The sequence below is a fragment of the Phaeoacremonium minimum genome (genome assembly GCF_000392275.1).
Source record: "Phaeoacremonium minimum UCRPA7 unplaced genomic scaffold PA7_03_scaffold_610, whole genome shotgun sequence".
NCBI classification, from domain to species: Eukaryota; Fungi; Ascomycota; class Sordariomycetes; order Togniniales; family Togniniaceae; genus Phaeoacremonium; species Phaeoacremonium minimum.
In genome coordinates this window covers 914,287-928,065 of record NW_006921512.1, presented here as the reverse complement: position 1 = coordinate 928,065, position 13,779 = coordinate 914,287, and the positions used below count along the sequence as shown (strand labels likewise).

At 50.6% G+C, this 13,779-nt stretch overlaps 3 protein-coding genes across 3 annotated transcripts; 1 reads left to right on the top strand and 2 right to left on the bottom strand.

The window, feature by feature from the left end:
- Positions 1-221: 221 nt before the first annotated feature.
- On the bottom strand, positions 222-1,989 carry UCRPA7_8901 (putative mfs transporter protein; the record flags this gene model as incomplete). Its single annotated transcript, XM_007921407.1, has 5 exons — positions 222-383; positions 446-903; positions 987-1,471; positions 1,611-1,646; positions 1,724-1,989. 5 exons carry the CDS (start codon positions 1,987-1,989, stop codon positions 222-224), a joined length of 1,407 nt encoding a protein of 468 aa, XP_007919598.1.
- Positions 1,990-6,936: 4,947 nt separating this feature from the next.
- Positions 6,937-8,424, bottom strand: UCRPA7_8900 (putative aldose 1-epimerase protein; the record flags this gene model as incomplete). Its single annotated transcript, XM_007921406.1, has 3 exons — positions 6,937-7,057; positions 7,114-8,080; positions 8,136-8,424. 3 exons carry the CDS (start codon positions 8,422-8,424, stop codon positions 6,937-6,939), a joined length of 1,377 nt encoding a protein of 458 aa, XP_007919597.1.
- Positions 8,425-11,472: 3,048 nt separating this feature from the next.
- On the top strand, positions 11,473-12,626 carry UCRPA7_8899 (putative zinc-binding dehydrogenase family protein; the record flags this gene model as incomplete). The annotated part of the gene is made up of 3 exons (XM_007921405.1): positions 11,473-12,023; positions 12,082-12,219; positions 12,611-12,626. 3 exons carry the CDS (start codon positions 11,473-11,475, stop codon positions 12,624-12,626), a joined length of 705 nt encoding a protein of 234 aa, XP_007919596.1.
- Between the last annotated feature and the right edge of the window lie 1,153 nt (positions 12,627-13,779).

Genomic DNA, 13,779 nt, shown 5'->3' with positions numbered 1-13,779 from the left:
CCTCTTGAACGCTTGATCCTTGGCAGTTTCTCTTGGGCTGGCTTCTTTCTAGTAGGCGACACTTGCATGACATTGTTGTCATCAGCCGCTTATCGTAGGGATCTTAGGACGCCTTTATGCACAATAACCGCTCGAACTTCTGCAACAAGTTCTCGGTCACAATTGTCGAGTACGCCCACCTCAACCATTTAGCCATTGTCAAAGATATTTGGTGATTGAGCTCATGTCTTCGTCTCATCTTTTTGTCCCTCTTTTGCTGCGGCCTTCGCAGCCTTCGCAGCCCGGCGCTTTGCGAATCTTCCGCCCGGAGCGCCCTCTATCACATTCCACTTGATGCCGAACGCGGCGATGAAGCCCCCTACAGCAGCACCGACAGGGACGAACTAAGCGGCCATGGTAAGTCTCGGATGCCTGAGCGCAGAAGCAAATATGTATGACAACTTACAAATACCCTGGTAATAGCAGTATTGTAAGCCTTCAATATTGGATCCAGCAATTGCGGGAAGTACTGCTTTACAACCTCTCTGATTCCCTTAATCCCCGCTCCGAGTAGCGCACTCTTCTGGCTGGGCGTAAGGTCTATGCTTTGGAGTTGTGAGCGTATCTCACTATTGAACACAGTGCCGGCGATAACCTGGATCACTGTAGCGCCAAGGTACTGCACAAACATGACAAGCGCAATACCGATTGGGATGAGCTCAGGACTGTCCTTCAGCTCGAGCTGCACAGCGAGGGAACTCATCTGCATGCCGAAGCCGGTGCCGAAACCTTGGATGATCTGATATCCTATCCAGTGGCTTGCTGGGGTCGAGAAGGCCTTGAAGGTGGTGTACAGCACACTGGAAGTGCACATGAAGATAGGCGCCATGAAGAACCAGGGGTTGTAGTACCTGATTCTCAAAGCTACGTGTTATCGGATTAGTTACCCCAACCAACACAACGAGGCACAGTAAAAGGGGGCCTCGTAGCCAAAAGAGAAAACTCACCTAAACCACTTGCAAACATGGTGGCCAGCATTTGCGTAATCACCGTGGGCAGGATCCTCACCCCGCTCTGCAAAGGACCTACCCCCTGAATGGCCTGGAACCAGGTAGGCAAATAATACGCCGCGACGATAAGCCCCCCCATCTGCGTAAACGCAAAAAGGCAGGTGAAGAGAACCGTTCTTCTCATGACCACTTTACCGGGGATCATGGCCTGGTCGCCCCGGCGCCATTCCCACGCCACAAAAACCAGCAGCGTCAAGCCCGACCCGACGAAGAGGCCGATGATGGTGGCGGTGTTCCATATGCCGTCTGCGCTGCCCGTCTGCATGGCGAGGAGGAACATGAAAATGCCCGGGACGAAGATCAGGCAGCCGATCAAATCGAGGCTCTTGATGCGGCCCGAGACGGCACCGCCACGCCCCTGTTGTGGGCGGAAGAAGAGCGACACGACGGCCAGGGTGACCACGTTTACGGGTATGTTGATCCTTTCAGGCGCAAACGAGTGTTAGTGCTAACTGTGCCAGCGGCGCTGCTGGCACTACGCACTACGCGTGTGGCTGATGCTGCGCGCAACGTCCCGAAGGAGGGGGGCGGGCCTGTGGGGCAAAGAATGAAAATACGTACCAGAAGCACCATCGCCAAGTCAAGCGATCTGTGAATCTAACAAGAGACAAGATCGATTAGTCAAGAGCTTGATCAGATCAGGGGGGGTATGAGAGGCGGGTGTGGCTGCTTACGCTCCGCCGAGCAGAGGCCCAGCAATGAGCCCCACTACAAAACACGCAGCACCAAGACCCATGAACATGGGCTTCCGGGCGACGGGCGCAATCGTGACGAGAATGGTGAGGCCGTTGCTGGCGACGCCCGCAGCGCCGATGCCCGCGATGGCGCGACCAGCGATGAAGGCGCTGCTGGTTGGGGCCCACCCGCAGACGATACTCCCCACCAGGAAGATAACAGTAAACGAGCTGTAGACTAGGTCGAGGGGGAACACGGACGCCATTTTGCCGGCGATGGGTGTCAGGGCGCATGTTGCTAATGTGAATGCGGCAGGATACCAGGCGATGTTGGAGGCGTCGTCATGCAAATCGGTCATTATAGATGGGAGGGCCTGCACATACAGAGAAGACAAGGGTTAGTAGTCGTTGGCGCGATCAATTGGGACCGGGGTGGTGGCGAGAAGAAGGAGACCTACCGTGCCAATGATGGAGATGTCGAGCGAAATCATCAGCGCGCCGAAGCAGATGCCAATGGCAACGGCAAAGAGCCGGTATCCTCGAAGGACATCCGGACCATCAACCGCCTCCCGAGGCCCCGCTCCGGATTCCTCATCTTTAGGAGGATTTGCTTCTTCGGTGGGCGGCGGGACTGTCGATGATGTCGGCTCAGGCTGGTCGCTCAGGTGGTTGGGGTCGGCGCTGACAAGGGAAGGAGAGGGTGGATGACCAGGAGAACCGATATCGACAGGCTCAGGCTCAATCTTGGCAGGCATATTTCCCAGTCTGAACTTTACCTAAGTCAGAGAGAGAGGGCAGCTGAGTTGTACGGTATCACTTGGATGCTGCTGGGTGCCTGAAATGTTCAGGAGGCATAGAAGAAACATGGACCAGCGTACGTGTAAATGGCTGGAAATGGCTTGTCTGTTGAGAAACGCCTTCCCAGGCGCCGGGCACCGGCCCGAAGGAATGCAGCGAAGGATTCAGCTCGTGCAACCAAGCCGGCCAGTTAATAACGAAGATGCATCGACCATTAACGGTTGGCTGTGTGCAAAGAGTTGCACGACATATACCTTGCAGGAGATGGATACCATGAGGAGGTGAGGTGGCTCAATTTTGCTAGGTGATCTACCTCGCCTAAGCTACCTCGCTGCCGGTTCCGGGTCAACGATGTACCAGACCGGTGACTTTTGTTCCCTCGTTTGTTCCTTCTTTCCTTCGTGTCTCAACCGGTCCTACCCCACATGCCACCAATCACCCAATGGGGGCAATGAGTATCAGTCTTTTAAAGATAACATAAGGGGGGAGGATCCTCATCCCGACAACAGCGTACCATCTTTGAACAACCTGGACGGTGTATTAGGCAAGCCGAGACACTATTAGCACCTCAATTGGAACTCAAGTAACGTTAAGCAAACTCCTGGTTGGACTCTGGCCCCCGCCCGGATTGTGGGTTGTGGGGCCTGATTTACCTACCCACAGAGGTGTGTAGGCGTTCTCGCTTGTTACTGTTAGTTTCCCATCTAATCAGTACGTAATCAACTCATTGGATGCGGATCGTCAGAGGGCGCAAAGGGCGCACGGGAAGGATTCTGCTGGTCGACAAAATACGCGCTTATAAGAGCTTTGCCTGCCTACCCGTAGACCCTAGCGCCACAAGAGATATAAGCTATCGGCCGACTCGTGTAAGGCTACTAGCTCTTTTGCGTTCCCGATACGATTCCCCCTGAAGAGCTTGGCCTTTGGGAGGTGTGGATTGCCGGTGGAGCTCTGCCGTTTTGCTATGTTGGTTGCGTTGATAACTCACTGCTGCCCATACCTGGTAAGGGTTAATTAACATGTTGCTTGGCAAGCACGTCTTATCGAACGGCCGTAAATATGTCTCCTGTCAAGCAATAAAACTACCCAGCTGTTGATGGTAGGAAAATAAGACGGGACTTCTGTCGACCGACCATTACCACCCATCTACCCCGCCCGAGTTCACATAAATAGAAATAGATGAGAGCTGAAGCAAGGTCGAACTCGTTGATGCGATCTATGCGAGCTCACGATGAATGACAATGCTCCATCAAGAGCGTTTGACGAAGTGAGATGTCGCAAGCCAAGACAAGGGTCCATAAGCCTATTTCAGACTTAAAAGTGAAGTGATCCATCGACCGGCTGTGCCACAGCCACATCCTGCAAATGCCAAGCAGAATTCACTTGTAGCTTCGATCCTCTTGGACCTTGAGGGTGTAGGTGCAAAGTGGACCAATGACAAAAAAGCTCAAACGAGGGTGCGAGCCGCACACCGTGGCGGCTTGCCTTTATCATTTCTCGGCCACCCTAAACTAGACGCCAGCCAGCGCCCAGCTTTGCTGAGTCTTGCCCGTCGACTCCATTCTCTTGTTCAATACCTAGCCTGATAGCCAAGTATGCACCGTCCCCGGCCGGACCCCGTGCGAGAAGGCAAGCTCCGAGCCGCCTGCGACCGATGCCATGACCTCAAGAACCGTTGTGTCAGAATAGGGGGCCCGGACAGCCGTTGTGACCGGTGTGAGAGGTTAGACATAGATTGTGTGTACCAGAAGTCGTCCAACATGGGCCGTCCGAAGAGGCAAAGGAAGAATACTGCCGTGTCTCAATTCCGACCGTCCGGGCCCCAGCAAACTACTGACCAGCAAACGTCCGGTAAAGCGAGCGAGAGGACACCAGAAATGTCAGTGATAGTTGCAGGTGGATCTGAACTGGATGGAATCCAGATGGAGGGTGATACGATCCCAAGCGGCAGCACAACACTTATTGATTCACCATCCGATGCCATGAGCTTCTTAATGTCCCCTAAAGGTTGGACCTATCCGAGCGATGTCAAATCAGAGAAGTGAAGCTCACAGACAATGTGTAATCGAACAGGGATCCAGACAACAGACCCGTATTGGACTATGGACTTTAGTCACCACATCGGTACTATCCATGACCCTCTCTTCCAAGAAACACAACAATCACCACACATCATGCAACAGGAGGATCGGCTCGACCATAGTGGTGTTTCCTCTCATGATCCTGGTGGGGGAGTTTTCAATCACAAGGAACCGCCGACAACATTGACGGATCGTCTCTTCCAGTTGCAAGGACATCTGTATCGTCTGCTGTCGGCGGAGGAGGATCAACCTGGAGTCGACTCGGTCCAGCAAGGTCTCGAGGCCGCCAAGAGCTTCCTCGATATCCTTCAACTGGGGTTGGCTCCGCAAAGCAACACCACCACAGAAAGCAATATCTTCTCGGCTGGCCGACAGACAAATAACGGCGGGCTCATACCCCCTGAGAGCAATCAGGACTCTAATTCCTTGCCCGAGATCGATCCAAAAATGTTGATGAACGACCAGTCTGAACCCCCTTCTGTAAGCTACATAACTGTGCAGCAAGCATTGATATGCTACTCAAACGTCTTGTTGCTTCTTGACCGCGTCGTGGGCGGACTGACAAATCGTGCCGCGGTAGGAGATGTCAGTGCACCTAGTAACCAAGAATCTCGTGCTGCGTTACATCTAGGCATTTTCAGCCTGGCTTCCCAGCCCGCACTCAACAATGAGATCGTGCTTCATCTTGTTCTTTGCATAGTTCAGCATCTGCGAGGGATGATCCACATGCTTGCATCTAAATGTAAGGACCTCGTATGTGCCGTGGATCAGACGTCGACAGGTGTTGTGTCGGAGAAGCAGACTTTTAAGGGAACAGACACATCATCGAGATCTATAGCCGTTGTTTTGTCAGCCGTGTCGGACCTTGTTACTCAGAGAGAAACATTGCTGGTTGAGAAATTGAAAGATTCTCATTCTTAAACGAGTTTCACGACATAGATCAGTAGACCGATAAAATCCAATGAAGATTCAAATACGACACACGTCCAAGTGAATTGTAAAGAATTCAATGGGTTACTATGAGGCATATATTAAGAGCAAACATAGTTCATAGGCGCGTAATAGATTTATCAAGCCTACGGACTCGACATCCTGTTTCACCGCTAGAAATTCCATGGCGGCTATGACCATCCCAGTTATCGAGAGAATATACGTGGCAAACCTACAAGTACACATCATATACATCATGAATGTACACATGTCATGCGCCTTCGAGAAGCAGCTTGTCTCGCGAGGTGCAATGCCGTAGTTCATACCAGTGGGGAAGCATTTACCTGAGCCGGTGCGTTATCTACGCGTCACAGAAAAGTCGCCGGTTAGGGTTATAGCGAATTTGGATTCACTGCCACAGTATATCCACATCTTGCATACCAAGGTAGCTGGAATGTACTACTCTTTAGGGTTTATAGATCCAATGCAGTGATTAATAAACAAAAAACCGGTTATTATCGTCGTAATTTCTGCATCACCAAACGCAGCATCGGGTATACCCTGTAACTATCCTACTGGCGACACCTCACGACAGAAACTACCAATTGCGCTTATGGACGGGGAATCCACCCTTCCCGGCATTCTGTGCCTTCATGGCTACGGCACAAATGCCTCCATCCTGCGCGTGCGTTCCTTGCGACTGAAACCGACAAGCTCCCATGATAGCAGCCCGGCAACTAACATCACTCTACCAGTACCAACTCCGAAACATCATAGCTTCCCTCTCCACCTCTTTCCAGTTCATCATTCCCGAAGGCCCTTTCCTCGTTGACGCCCCCGGTCCCGGCGCCACGTCCGTCGACTCCGGCCCTTTCCGCCGGTGGAATTCGGATCGAGGCATTGCCAGTCTCTTCGGTATGGGCTCTTTTACTCCGTTCTTGTCGCTGTCTTGACTTGCTTTGATGACCAGGCACAATGTCTCCAGATGACAGCCATGCAAGCAGGGCTTCTTAGCCCTGAAGAATTATATAAGCTAGCGACTAATACCTCCCGTGATTAGGCATGTCCGATGAGAAAATACGAGAGGAAGCTTCGAAGGTGAGGGAGCTCCTCCAATCAACGCTAGAGAAGGAAGGTCCTGTTGTAGGTGTCATAGCATTTAGTCAAGGGGCGTGTTTGGGTAGCGCATTGTGTATGGACAAGGAGTTAGGCCGGCAGATCAAATTTGGGGTGTTTATTTGTGCCTTGTTTCCAGCGGTGGAGCTAGGAAAGGAGATTGCGAATGAGGCAAACAGAACGATTGAAATCCCGTGTGTTCACATCACGGGTTCCTCAGATCCGTATCGGGGACAGGGCCTGAAGTTGTTCGAGAAGCATTTTGTAGGAGAAAAGGCCAGGAACGTGTTAGATTTTCAGGGGAAACATGAAGTGCCTAGCCGTGAGGCCGACGTTGCTCGGGTCACGGAGAAGATTATGGAAGTCTGGAATAGCTTGAACAATTGACAAAGGAAGCTCAATTGGTGCTCTATCTTCGACCGTTAAAGCACACCATTCTGTGCCCAAGCTTATATCCTGGCTTACCTTTTGTCCGCAATCTGTTTCCCATCTACCTTGAATTTGTACGCCATGTAGCCTGTGTAAATGTCTAGGTTGCCCCATAGATTCTTTCTGTTCATCCATTCCGGGTGATTTACGGCGCCCGGCCAGTCGGTCTGCTGGAGTGAAACAGCACCATGTTGTGGAACAGTGCCATTGCCCTGGGTACGTTTCAGGCTTAACTGTCCTGCAACGATGTTAGAGATGAGCAAGATATGAATGAAAATGACATTAAAGACGTATGACTTGCCATTGATTTCATCATCCCAAGTATGAACACGAATGGCATCCTGGTCGGTGTATACCTCCATAGTAACGCCTGAGTTCTCAGACGAGAGGACAGCCACGGGCTTATCTCTCCTGCTATAGTCCGCGTACTTATGAGAAATCATGAAGGTCTCGTCGTAGCCCGAAGCGGACGTCTCGGAATCTCCACTCAACGCGTCCTTCATAGTTTTAGGACTTGACCAAAAGTCGTATTCTTCCCCTTTTCTGTTGCTTAAAATGTTGCCTGTGGGAATGCCATCGCTATCGAAGTCGAACCGCATTCCCGACATGGGCAGATGCAACTTATGATCACTAATGGATCCGATAGTGCCGTTGACAGTTTTCTTTAGCCCATCGAGATTGAAGAAGACTTGCTGTGCCATATTGACAGGACCACCGGGCATGAGTAAGGGCGTCACACCATATCCAATATGCCACTCATAAGGGGTGACGGTATGCGTTATACAGCCAACGAACAAGCCAGGGAAGCCATTCTCGCTCCTGTCAAACATGACGAACGTGATAGTGTCTGTCTGGAGCTTCGACGGAACAGCCCAATCCATTCTTCCCCAGCCCCTTTTGCCTCCATTGAATGTGTCGGATCCATTATGGGCGTTGGCAGGGAGTTGATGCACAATGCCATCGGCCTCGTAGCTGGCGCCATTAATGTAGCCAGCATATCGTCCTAGGGTTTGCGACCATTAGCTCATAGGACTTGGTAGCAAACCGACAGAGCTTACCAATGATGCCGTTTAAATACGGATTGGAGTCGGTCTCGAGGTACATGTCAGCATGATCAAGCCCCAGAACAATATCAATCTCGTCGCCATTCTTGTCTGCTAGCCAAAGGTTGGTGACGGCAGCACCGTGAGTTGTGAAGTCAATTCGGATTCCCTCAGACTCAATGGTATATTTGCCCTCCTCGTTGGTCGGCCATAACGCTGTAAGAGCAGCAAATGGGCTGCCGCCTTTCCACAGTGCCTTTGTGGTTGCAAGCGCGCCTGCTGTCAGTTTCCGAAAATTGACCATAGCTGGGCAGGATTGGCGGTTAAGCCGCTAGGGAGGAGGGCCGAGACCTGGTGGCGGGTTGCAGAATCCAAGCTCACCACAAAGTAAACAATAATAGATGGTTGTAGAGCTTTGTGAAGCAGCTTAAAAAATTGCCGATAAACTAATTCCATTAACTGCCGCGCCGTGCCAGTCGACCGGTAAGGTGTCTACGTAGCTGCAGCATGGAGGGCCGTAATTGGATCCGCATCTTGTCCGACTGCAGCGCCCCAGGAGGCCGTGCCCAAACCGGCGTTTGGTTGGAAACGGCGACATTTCTTTACATGGTGTGCCTCCCGGGTCTGACCTCTCCTAGTACAAGATTTGTCGACAAGCGCGGATACTTGAAATTCCCTTAATCCAAACGTTCCGCGTTCAACATTCCTTGCATAGAATGATATGGAGTGTTTGATAGAAATTAGACCAGGTTGTTTGTAGAGAGAAGACGAACTATCTTGATAGTCTTCAGGGGATACTTAGGCCCAACAACGGCGATTTTGTTGATGAACCAGCAATAGAGAGCCAACACTCTTGTAATTAGTACTTTTACATCTAATTTCCCACGAATCTTAATCCTGTCGATGTCACTCCTTCGCTAGAACAATGTGCCATTCACGTGACCCATTTTGGGCAAGTTGCGAGATATACCTTAAGATTGAACTTCACAAATCTATCTGAGTATTAAAACGCACATCGTAGACTCATCTCAACCCCCGCCGGATCCCGAATCCCGTAGGATTCAACAGTTCATATAACGTTGCAGATGAAATCCTTCGACTATTCGCTGAATCCTCATTTTAACCCGTCATTCTGATCCGAGTAGCCGGTTGTCTGCATCTCGCTACACATATCCCTATCCATGCTCTTGGCATCACAAACTCATGTCACCTTCCTCAACCTAGCCACCATACCCTCTTCGGATCGCTTAAAAGGTGCGGCCCTCAGGCGCCCCGCTGTCTCGGCGTTCGCGAGTTCTATCTCAAAACTCTTAAATAATGCCACCAACATGCATGCCATCATAGCCCTAGCGTAATCTTGCCCAATGCATGCACCAGGCCCTGCCCCAAACGAGAGCATAGCATAGTTGTTAGCCGCTCCACCCGATCCCTCTCCGTCCCCCAGCCACCGGTCTGGGTTGAACGCGTCCGCATCTGCCCCCCAAAGGGACTTGTCCCGGTTGAATGCCTCTACTGGGGTGAGGATAATGGTGCCTTGAGGAATGTGTTCCCCGAGTAGCGTGGTGTCCTTCTCCGCCACGCGAGGAGCTAGCGGAACAAACGGGTAGCATCGTATAACTTCGTTGCAGATTGCCCTAAGGTAGGGAAGGGCTTGCAGGTTTTGGAGAAGCTCAGCCCCAGACTCAGATCCAATGATGGAGACGCAGGCGTTTATCTCCTGTCGGAGACGCGTCTGCATCTCCGGATGGCTAGTGAGCTCGTAGACGGCCCACTCGACGGCCGTTCCGGTGGAATTGGGGCCCGCGGTTAGAAAAAGCATGCCGTTGTCAACAAGTTCTTCAGTAGGGAAAACCCGGCTCGCGATAGAGACACTGGTGATATCCAGTCCGATATCATCTGGGGACGGAGACTTGCTGGCTGCTTGAAAGGCGAGTTCTTTTTTGTCCACGGCTTGTCTGATAGTGCTGCGTATCTGCCCAAGGGCCTTTCCTGCTGAAGACTTCATGAGCAGAGGGGAAAGTACAGCTAGGAGCGGCCGCACATCGATGTAGTTTATGATGAAGTAGCCCCATTTTATTGCTGAGTTGTTCAGATTCTTCAGTACACCTGAGAATCTGTCTTTTGCCCCTGCTGCGGGCTTCTCGAGTGTCTGGAAATCATGGCCTAGAACAGCGAGTCCGGCGATATCCCACATCGTGCGGCGGATATAATCTCGTAGTTCCACCACTGGTCGAGGATTCGAGGTGGCTCGCAATTCCCCTTCTATAAGTCGAATCATCCTGTCGGACTTGCCCCATATCATAGGCATGGTTTTTCTTATATGACTGGCCGTGAAGGCAGGTCTGAGATGTTTGCGGAAAGCCTTAATACAAATGAGCTCGTTTACTCTATGCTCATAGGTTCTTGCAGAAACAAAGTCTTACCCGATGTCCATGGGGGCTTAGGAAATTGAACTTGCTTCCCGTCAATTGGTTGATCATGAATTGAACATTTTTCGGATGGCCAAAATCGTTCGGTTTCAGACTAAACATCTCTTTGACAACTTCTGTCTTCGTAGCTAGCAGCACCTCCTTGTTGAATGGTTCGTAAAATCGGACCAAACCGTCGCTTGGCAGTGTTTCGAAGACATGTCTGATGTCCTCCCAGGATCGGTCAGGAAAGAATTGCTTCCTATTCCCGTACCTGAATGTTCGTACCTAAAACATGAGCTTAACCTTGAACCTATTGACTTTGCAATTGATCTGCATACCGATGGGGTTGGCAGGTGGCGAAACGGTGTGAAATAATTTGGGTAGAGGGTCGTCCAGTACAATCCCCATACAACTAAAGCGACCAGTTCGGCTACGACGACTGTAATGATCGGTAGTGAAGTATATTCAAGATCACTGAGATATCGGTATAACACTGCACAACAAGTGCACACCCAGATCGGCAGCCATATTCCAAAGAAGCCGGGCATTTTACCAACTGAATACCCTATAATGCAGATATTGTTGAGGCTGACTTCAATTCAGCAGTGCCTTATTGAGAGGCAACTGCCATCAGACCTCGTCAAGGCGGCCATAAGTGCATGCAGAGGAGTATGCAGCCTGCATGACACTGGGAGACAACCGGCGGGCTAGTGTTGGGTGCGGGGCCGGCCACTTTTCGCGGTACATATCTCACCTCGGGTACAATATGTCTTGGCGAACATTATCGTAATGTCCGACCGGTCCGCCTGTCATGGTGCTCTACAGAAATAGTGCTAGGCAAATAATGCAGAAGAACGATAATCGAGATTGTAGATCTGAGACCTTACAGGTGTTTTATTGTAGACTGTGAACTTCATCAACTACCCCCTCTAACTGCAGATATGGGGAGCGTTCCAGTACCCGACAAGCAAAAAGCCATCATCGGTCTCGACGACGGCACACTCGTCGTCTCTGACAATGTTGACGTCCCTAAACTTGAGGATGACCTTGTCATCGTTCGCACTAAAGCTATCGGGCTCAACCCAATTGACACGAAAATGAAGGGCAGGCTGGCAGCACCAGGCTGTATTGCAGGCATGGACTTCGCAGGGGAGGTTATTGCCATTGGAGCCAAGGCTCAAACTCCAGGCAAAATCAAAGTTGGAGATCGTGTCTGCGGCGCCGTCATCGGCTATGACCAACGGAATCCTGCTATCGGGGCCTTTGCCGAAATTGTGGCGCCAACGGATGCTGGATTGATGAAGATACCAGATGGCATGTCCTACGAGCAGGGTGCTTCTTTGGGAGCCTGTATTTCGACCATGGGACTTGCACTGTTCAAGTCGCTAGGTCTCCCTGGCAACCCAAAGAATCCAGCTGAGAAGCCAGTCAATGTGTTCGTCTATGGTGGCAGCACTTCTGTCGGCACAATGGCTATTCAACTGATTAAGATGTAAGTCAATATCAAATGAATAACTCTACTTGTGAACTAGCTGATGTGAAACTCTCAGCTCCGGTCTGAACCCTATCACTGTCTGTTCGCCCCGTAACTTCGATCTTGTCAAATCCTATGGTGCAACAGAAGTTTTCGATTACAACTCCCCAACTTGTATAGACGACATCCGAAAATACACGCGAAACTCTCTTAAGTACGTCGTAGACTGTATTTCAGAGCCCGAAACTATGGAGTTTTGTTACAAATGCATAGGGAGAACTGGTGGAAAGTACACAGCCTTAGAGCCCTATGCGGAAATTTTCCACACTCGACCACGGACTGTAGTCCCTGACTGGGTACTAGGTTACACAGTCCTTGGACAGGCTGTGAACTGGCCGGAGCCTTTTACAAGAGAGGTGAGCGAAGATCTCAGAGAATTTGGAACAGATTGGTTTCGCACTGTTCAAAGGCTGTTGGATGAAGGGGACATCAAGCCGCATCCCATCAAGGTTGTAAGCGGGGGGTTTGAAGGAGTCGCAAACGGACTGGAACTTCTTCGGCAGAAACAAATTTCTGGGCAGAAGCTGATCTGCCCTGTTTACTAGCGTGATTGCGCTGTGATCATTTGTTGAGTATTCTTGGATGAATTTAGTCTACGAAGGTTGGGTAGAATGTGAATTATGTACGTAATATGGGCGCGTTAAGTGACATCTTCAATTGGTCAACTCCGTCCCGTCCACGGTAGTGATATATGTAGCTATTAGCACGGTTTGACATAACAAAAGTTTACAACTCCTAGCAAACTATGTAGATCCTGAACTAATAGGTTATGTGTATCTAAATCTCTAACTTATTCGCCAAGATTCCTACCTGACAGCACCAGGAGTATTTCTTGGTGACCTCTCCGATCCCGCGCTGTCAGACCCCGGTCAAGTCAGGATCCAGTCGCAGCTCGCTGAGCCTCGTTCTTGGTTTGACCGGCGTTCAAGTGCAACCGGCGGTATCAAACGCCGGATTAAAAGCACAAGACGGAGCCTCGCGGAAAGGGTCAATCGGGAGGTGCTTCTTAGTCATAGTCTTTCCGTCTTTAATTGCTGTAGCCTTCCTCTCAGTTCAGGAGACTTCAATAAATCCCATATTTGAGACAATTGATGGGAGACTACTCTGAGTGCTTATAATTGAGTGCCATAACAAACCTAAATATCTTATCGACGAGCCGGCATATATCTGGATGGTCAATTGTTTCTAACCCAATCTGTCCTCTCTTATTCGCTCCATTCGTATATCTCGACCCGTGATATCCTACATGGGCTACGAATGACTGCCTAGAGGGTTTCTGTTTCCACCTATACAGGCATAATGCCCTCCTCACAATACCCCAACGAGCCTATCGCTATCGTGGGCACAGGCTGCCGATTCCCTGGTGGCGCAGACTCAGCATCGAAACTCTGGGATCTTCTTAGTAACCCACGCGATGTCTCGTCCGAGATAGGCGGTGGTGGCCGCTTCAATCTGGAACGGTTCTGTATGTATTATGGAACCTCTGTAGCTTTGTTCTGATTGCTGACGATGCATGCTCTAGACCATCCAGAGGGTGGCCACAATGGCACAACCAACACGCGGCGCGGATATATACTTAATGAAAATCCGCGTCATTTTGATGCCAAATTCTTCTCCATCTCTCCTGGTGAAGCCGAAGCCATTGATCCACAACAGCGGATTCTTCTTGAGGTAGTCTATGAAGCTCTCGAATCTGCCGGTATTACCATCAACA